The following is an 8,281-nucleotide window of genomic DNA, read 5'->3' as shown; positions in this document are numbered from 1 at the left end:
GGAGGACTCAGTGGAAAGCTTCCTGAAGGAGGGGGATTCAGAGCAGAATCTTAAAGGACAAATAGGAGTTAGGTCAAGAAATGGATGGGAAGGATATTACAGCAAGAGATAAGTGTCATGTGCAGAGAGGCCCAGTAGACACACAACTGAACAGTGAGAAGAACGCCTGCTGCAAGGCAGGCACTATGCTCAGTGAGGGGCTTACCCACATTCTTTCATTTAATCCTCACAATGTATTTTAAGCTCGGCATCCCCATTTTACAGGTATGAAAACTGACAGAGAGGTTAAGTAACTTGCCCCTGGCCACACAAATAGTAAGAGATACCACAGGGATCTGTGGAACCCAGGTCCATGTTAATTTAGAAGCAGACTTCTTACAAATACTGTTCATCATATTCCACTTTCAGTAAATTTTTTATTTTTTTTTGCGGTACACGGGCCTCTCACTGTTGTGGCCTCTCCCGTTGCGGAGCACAGGCTCCAGGGCCCAGCCGCTCCACGGCATGTGGGATCTTCCCAGACCGGGGCATGAACCCGTGTCCCCTGCATTGGCAGGCGGACTCTCAACCACTGCGCCACCAGGGAAGCCCTCAGTAACTTTTTATGAGCAGGCACTCCTAAATAAATATTAATTCAGTCATGCATCAGTTCTCTACACTGTGCTAATATATTATGCATGTATTATAAAACACACACAGAAATAGAAAATTTCAGTTAATGATAGACATTTTTAAAAATTGTCTCGCTAGTTATAGTGGCTGAATACTATCATTAGGTAATATCTCAAGGTCTGGTATACATTTAGGGCATTATTGATAAAGAAAACAGACATAAATCCACATTTCAATCTTGATAATTTTAACTGTTAGGAGGCCGAAGTTCTGATCTAATTAGATTATTCTTGTTCATAAGCTCAGAGTGTAGCTAAGGAGGAGCCTGTACTCAGTAAAAGAATGATCTTCAATCCTTGATCTTTTTGCAGTGATCCTTTAGCCACTTGTCCATTTGTGAAAGTAAGTTTAGTTTAAACTGGATAACATATTTCATAAATCCACTTAAAAAAGTAAATGGAAATATGTTGCCAAAAGCAACAAAGAAACGAGGGGCCCTATTGCCCCTTCCTCTGTCAAATCCCACCCTTCCCTCAGAATATTCCACGTACAGATTATGACGTGGGACAGGGTGACAGGCAGGACCGGACAGAGAGGAGCAAAGGAGGAGCAGATGGTAGGACTGTAGTCTTGACTGGGCTCCCCCTATCTGATGTATTCTTAGGTTTCCATACTTGTGTTATAAGAATCACAGCACTCTTCACCATGCTGTGAAATCCAGTGGGACGTTGGTCCTTTGAAGGGGTTTAGTTGACTGGAAGGACTGATGTTTTACGGTAAGACAATGAAATAACAATGTCACTGCTTTAGGTGCAGCCTCACGGGGATCTTGTATATGTATGGCCAAAACTATAAAGGTACTTGTGTAAACAGAAAGACAAAAACATTCTGTCCTGGCATTCTCAGGACAGGACCAGTTGAATGGTACAAAGTACTTCATGCCGTCAGGTAGTGAAATATGGTGCTGTAATCCATTCAAGCCGTAACTATTTGTTGATGTGATAATGTGTTCCAGGCATATGCTAGAGGCAGGGGCTGCAGCTGTCAGCAAGACAGGATGTGTGTCTTCGTAGAACATGCAGTCTAGATGCAGTACAGATATTAAGAAACAATAACATAATAGAATTAAGTACTCTTGTGGTCTGGGCTTCAGAGGGAAGCAGAGAGACATAGTCCAGTCTGAGAAAGTCAGGGAAGGCTCTCTTGAGAAACAGATGTTTAAACTGACCTCACCGAAGGATGAGGGTGCTGGAGAAGGGGAGGGAAGGGGGCATGTCAATCAGAGAAGATGGCCTTACAGTGGGGATTCTAATGCAAGAAGGCTGATGTGAGCAGGGGCAGAGACTGGGGAGGACAGGGTTGCAATGGAAGCTGGGTGCCCGGGAGCAGGGCCTGGGGCTTGTTGAAGAGTTTGAGTTGTATCCCAAGAGCAGTGGGAAGCAGTGAATGTTTTTAAACCTCTGAGAAGTAGGATCAGATTTTCAGTTGTAAAAAGATCATTTTGGCCACATGTATGGAATAGAATGGAGAGGAGAAGGCAGAGTAAGGGGACAGAGGACGTAACCTGAGGGGTGAGTTCTTTCCATTAGATGACAGAATGAACATCAGCAGCTGGTGCAGGGCTGTGCTTGGCGAAACGAAACTTTGGCAATAAAGGGAAGACAGACTTCCCACTCTTAATAATTTAAAATTAAGTAACGAGTATTTTGAAAAGCGGTTGCAATAACTAGTAGATATTCAAGTTCCACACGGCACGTGTGGTTTTCTTGGTTCCTGGGCTGCAGCTCTGAGCGGTGTCGTGTACGGGTTTGTGCTGTTTGCTGTCCGGTCAGCGTCCTTCCTCCGCTGGCTCTTCCTCTTTCACATCTTCCTGGTTTGTCTGCTGTCTGCTGTTGAAGCAAAGGGTCAGCTGAGGGACGGGCAGGGAGGGGCAGGGAGGCCAAAAGAGGGTGCTTTCTCTCAAAGACTTGTGCTTATTTTGTTTTTACAGGTGAAATCTCAAAGTCAATATTCAATCCTTGCATGGGGTGGGCATGGCTTTTCCCTTCCTGTCAATTCTGGACTCAAACGTGATTTTATTTCTTGTTTCCAAAGCAAAAACACCGTACATTGATCTTTACTCACTATAGGTAATGCACACGAGAGAGGGGTACAGTCCCAAAGAGACACGTCATTGATGAAGCCCGCGTGCCGAGTGGATCTCTTCGACGACCCCTGCTACATCAATACGCAGACTCTTCAAAGCACGCTGGGCTCTGCCGGAAATCAAAGTCGAGCTCACCCACTGGGGACCCTATGGTACCGTGAAAGTAAGTGGCTTCTCATTGCCTGTATTAGTTTCCTGTGCTGCTGTAACAAGTTACCACAAACTGGGTGTCTTAAAACAAGAGAAATGCATTCTCTCACAGTTATGGAGGCCAGAAGTCCTAAATCAAGAGGGCAGCAGGGTTGGCTCCTTTTGGAGGCTCTGGAGGAGAACTGGTTTCATGTTGCTCTCCTAGCTTCTGGTGGCTGCCAGCAATTCTTGGTGTTCCTTAGCTTGTAGACATGTCACTCCAATCTCTGCCCTCGTCTTCACATGGCCTTACCCCTGTGTCTCAAATCTCCCTCTTCTTTCTCTTACAGGACAACACCTTTCTCTTATAGGTAGGCCCAAAATCCAGGAAGATCTCATCTCGTGATCCTTAACTTAATTACATGTGCAAAGACCCTTTTTCCAAATTAGGTCACATATGCAGGTACCAGGGATCAGGACTTGAGCATATCTTTTGGGGGCCACTGTTCAACTCACTATACTGTCTCTCATTTTAAAGAACGCTATTTCCTTGGCCTCATTTTTCAGAGAGTTAAAAGTATTCTTTCTTACCTCAATCCCTCACCACAGTTATTAAAAGTTAGAACTTTGTGGCGATGTTACGGATTTCAAGGTTTTGGAACTTTGATTTTGAATAATCTTTGCAAACACTTTAAATTGACTCCAACTTTTGCTTTCTGCTGTGTGCTTTTGCTGAAGGAAGGGCTGTCAAAGCCAGGAGATAATTTTGAATTTGTTTGTTTGCATGGGGAACAATGGCCACTGTTCCAACTCTGTTTAGTGATGTTGTTAATTTTATTCATTTCAAAACCCCTTAGTAAGTCATCTATATAGCACTAAAATAAGGTGACTTCTTTCTTCAACTAGGTACTGTGAGTAAAATACAGTAAGACAAACATCATTTTCCTGCCAGATTGCTTCCAGGGGTAAGTCCATAAACAGGAACATAAATAAATAAAAGCAAAACAAGCCAAAAGCCTACAATCAACTAAAAAATAAATTAAAAAATGCTTTTCATAAAGTACTGGATCTTGTTGGGTTCAGAGATTGGTGTCAGATTTGGCTCACTCCAAAGGTAGAGAATCAATCGCTGAGAAAGTCCTTTCACTAGCCCAGGAGGTCACTCTAGACTGCCAAGGGTGACTTTCCAGCTAGTGTGGCTGCAGTGACAATAAAGTTTGGAAGGAGATTTTGCTGAGGCTGAGCTTCACTTGACCACCTTAACTCTCTAGACTGAGACAAAGGTTTCATTACCAGCCAGGTGGCAAGTAGGCCATCTTCTTGCAAGCTTTCCAAGATCACTCTTGGCGACCAAACAACCCAGTTGGGTTCTCCAGAAGCAGACTCTGAGTTGGAGCTGGGCATGCAGGGTCTTTATTGGGATCAGTACCAGGAAGGGAGGGGAAGAAAGCAGGCTTGGGCAGAGGGAGAGGTGGAGCAACCATGCAGGCCTGACAAAGCCTCAGCCAACCCTACAGAGAGCATGTGGGGGCCCGTCAGAGTTGCCCCACATTGGGCCCAAGGGCAGGGCCTTTTAGCCCCACTTATCTCAGTCTTTGGATGTGGGCCATGAAGGAGGGCAAGCCATTGGGCAAGCAGCTCTCTGCAGCTGAGGCAGACCCTGAAGGTATGGTCAGCTGGAGACCAGCCCCAGTAAAGCACCTGGGGTACTTGGTCCTTCCTTGAAGTGGGATCTGGGTAGTGCATCTCCATGTCCACCACAGAGAGCACCTTGTGCCATGGATGATGGGATATGCAATGAATACAGATTTCTGCAGTGAATTTAACTGTTTAATGTGGAGTAGCCTGTGTGGATAGCTAATATATGTTAGAGGGACAGTGTTTTGAAAAAAAGTTTCTGGACCCCAGGGGTTTTTTTTTGTTTGTTTGTTTTTTAGGTTAAATAATTGTATTTATTCGGGCTTCCCTGGTGGTGCAGTGGTTGAGAGTCCACTTGCCAATGCAGGGGACACGGGTTCGTGCCCCGATCTGGGAAGATCCCACATGCCATGGAGCAGCTGGGCCCGTGAGCCATGGCCGCTGAGCCTGCGCGTCCGGAGCCTGTGCTCTGCAACGGGAGAGGCCACAACAGTGAGAGGCCTGCGTACAGCAAAAAAAAAATAATTGTATTTATTCAAATATAGTTTTATTTTTATTGGGGTATAGTTGATTTACAGTGTTGTGTTGGTTTCAGGTGTACAGCAAAGTGAATCAGTTATACATATACATGTATCCACTCTTTTTAGATTCTTTTACCATATAGGCCATTGCAGAGAATTGAGTAGAGTTCCCTGTGCTGTACAGTAGGTCCTTATTAGTTATCTATTTTATATATAGTAGTGTGTATATGTCAGTCCCAGTCTCCCAATTTAGTCCCTTCCACCCCGCCTGCCTTGGACCTCAGGTTTTGGAAATAACTTTATAAGAGCATACACTCAATAGCTTCCATTTCATGGACTTTTCAAAGCAACAATTTTTTTTTTTTAAGATGTTGGGGGTAGGAGTTTATTAATTTATTTTTTATTTATTTTTGCTGTGTTGGGTCTTCGTTTCTGTGCGAGGGCTTTCTCTAGTTGGGGCAAGCGGGGTTCACTCTTCATCACGGAGCGCGGGCCTCTCACTGTCATGGCCTCTCTTGTTGTGGAGCAGAGGCTCCAGACGCGCAGGCTCAGTAGTTGTGGCTCACGGGCCTAGTCACTCCGCGGCATGTGGGATCCTCCCAGACCAGGGCTCGAACCTGTGTCCCCTGCATTAGCAGGCAGAGTCTCAACCACTGTGCCACCAGGGAAGCCCCAAAGCAACAATATTTTATTAGAAAATACATTTAGTGGGTGGCCCAAATTATGTAATCTGGGATATTCCTTGATTTACAACTCCAGTTCCTTTATAAGCAAATCTTCAGTGTTAAAAATCGTTATGGAACCTCCCTGGTGGCGCAGTGGTTGAGAATCTGCCTGCCAATGCAGGGGACATGGGTTTGTGCCCTGGTCTGGGAAGATCCCACGTGCTGCGGAGCAACTAAGCTCATGTACCACAACCGTTGAGCCTGCGAGCCACAACTACTGAAGCCACGCTCCTAGAGCCCATGCTCCACAGCAAGAGAAGCTACCGCCCTGAGAAGGCTGTGCACTGCAACGAAGAGTGGCCCCCGGTCGCCGCAACTAGAGAAAGCCCACGTGCAGCAATGAAGACCCAATGCAGCCAAAAATAAATAAATTAAATAAATAAATTTTAAAAAATCGTTATAACTCAAGCAAAGAAACTTTGCCTCTTGTCATAGACAATTCAATAATATGAAAGGCAAAATTAATCCATAATAACATTCCTGTCATTAGTTGAAAGTGAGTAAGGCTTGTTCTGTCTAAAACTATAATGTCAAAATGCATTTTCATTGATTCTAGCCTCTTTCTTTTTTCATCCTTTTTCCCTCTCCCTGCCTTGGTGGCAATATGTTTAATAATTTAGGCCTCTGGTTCTCTCTCACTCTTTATTTCCATTTGGGATTTAATGTACCATAGCCCTCCTGGACTTCTTGCTACCCCTTTGAGGTTAATTTCAGTGTATCACTGCTCCCTCCAAAAAAAGTTAACTCCAACTCCAAAAGTATAAATAATGTTGATTTAAGAAAATCTAGTAAGATGGAGTAGGGATAACTTTATATATAACGTCCTGCAGAATGTCTTAAATACACCTCTTAACGTTCCCCCCCTAATGTTTCCTCCTGTTTCTTTCCTTCCTCCTGCAAAAATCCTCTTTATCTTCTTTAAGCATACTTAGCCTCCCTTACCCAGATTAGTTACTAATTAGTTCAGTAAAACAAAACAAAAACAAATCCAGAGACATGAACCTAATATATCTCAAGTATGCCTTCAGGGCTCCTCAATTCATCCTGTCACACTGCCAACATAGAAAAAGCTCTAACACAATCTTTAGTCTGATCAAACATGGCAGAAGGAAACCATTAGTACTGAAACTAATTTTTGTATTGATTTATTATTAGTTTCAGTCTTAGCTTCCATAACAAAGAAACCCCCCTAAATCCCATAGTGTAAAAAGGACTGAAGTTTATTTATTTTAGCTAATAGCCCAAAGATGGATGGTATAGGACTGGTGGGACAGCTTTGCCATTGTGACACTTGGCTTCCACCTCTGGTCTAAGAGCTTCAGTTTGGTCTAAGGTCTTCTATCTTTAGTCTAAAAGCTTGAGCTCTCACCATCCCATCTGTATTCAGCCAGTGGGAAGTAAGAAAGGCACGTGGAGTGCACACATGTTTCTTTAAAGGACATGACCCAGAAGCGGCAGACATCATTTGTTCTTACCTGCCGTTGGCAGAACTTAGACATGGGGCCATACCTAGCTTCACATTACTCTAGCTGGGTGGCCATGTGCCCAGCTAAAAATTAGGAATTCCATAATGTAATGAAAGGGAGAATAGATATTGGCACACAATTAACTGTCCCTGCCACTGCATACCTTTCTGCCACTCAAACATGCATGAGCTCTTCTTTTCACTTAGAACATATGCCTTCTCCCAAAGGGAGACCTTGCAAATACCCCAAACAGTTACAGCATCCAGCCTAAAGTCTGTGACATCTGAGTGATATGAAGTCCTCTCAATCAAGATTGGATGAGAATCCTTACTATTTGCCAAGTTGTCTGCCCTCTTCCACACCCAAAATTAGTGGTGGAAGAGGAATAAGATAGCCTCAATAAAAACCCACATTCACAAAAGGGAAGCAGGCAAAACACACAGTGGTCATTGGTCCATAATGATTACCAAATCCTGCCAGGCAGTAATTGTGAAGACTCCCTGAGCCGGAAGTGGAGAAAGTGATTTGCTTGGCCTCTGGTTCAGTGTTATGGGAGGAATCTCCTTGTCCATTGTTATCTGGGTTGTTCCTGCTGTTATCCTTCGTGTGTCCATCTAAAGTAGATGTTGGAGAAAGTGCCTTTCTTGGGGCTTCACCACTTGTACAGCTTATTTCCTGTTGATGTGGGTTTCAGAGATTGGAGTTTGCTTTAGAGGCCAAAAAGCCATAGACAAGAAGGGATTGTCATTTCTTTGGCAATGTATCTTCCTTAAAAACTTAGTAGGATTTCACTCTGTCCATTTAGAGTCAGTTCTACGTGAAATTTCCCATAATATTCCTTCACTGTCCTTTTATTGCATGAAGAATGCCTTCTCTCTTTCCTGTTATTTGTAATTTCTGTGTTGTTTTTTCCTTGATCACTGTTCTTTGAGATTTATTAATTTAACTGTTGTTTCCAAAGGACCCAGATTTTGTTTTAATTTTTTTCTATTTTTTTTGTTTTCTGTTTCATTGACTTCCATTTTTTATCTTTATTATGTCTTC

At 43.6% G+C, this 8,281-nt stretch overlaps 1 protein-coding gene across 2 annotated transcripts in view; it reads left to right on the top strand.

Moving 5' to 3' along the window:
* Positions 1–8,281, top strand: part of SHC4 (SHC adaptor protein 4) — a 129,704-nt gene that overhangs the window by 101,388 nt on the left and 20,035 nt on the right. The window contains exons 10-11 of one of the 2 annotated variants that reach the window (XM_024748869.1): positions 2,742–2,915; positions 7,750–7,757. In XM_024748869.1, the coding sequence (XP_024604637.1) occupies positions 2,742–2,915; positions 7,750–7,757 (182 nt within the window). Of the gene's footprint in view, positions 1–2,741; positions 2,922–7,749; positions 7,758–8,281 lie in introns of both variants that reach the window. The other variant, XM_024748859.1, reaches the window with a different exon arrangement.

Source organism: Neophocaena asiaeorientalis, unplaced genomic scaffold, assembly GCF_003031525.2.
Source record: "Neophocaena asiaeorientalis asiaeorientalis breed wild unplaced genomic scaffold, Neophocaena_asiaeorientalis_V1.1 scaffold298, whole genome shotgun sequence".
Classification (NCBI taxonomy): domain Eukaryota; kingdom Metazoa; phylum Chordata; class Mammalia; order Artiodactyla; family Phocoenidae; genus Neophocaena; species Neophocaena asiaeorientalis.
The sequence above is the reverse complement of the archived record's forward strand: the minus strand, read 5'-3'. Positions and strand labels throughout refer to the sequence as shown.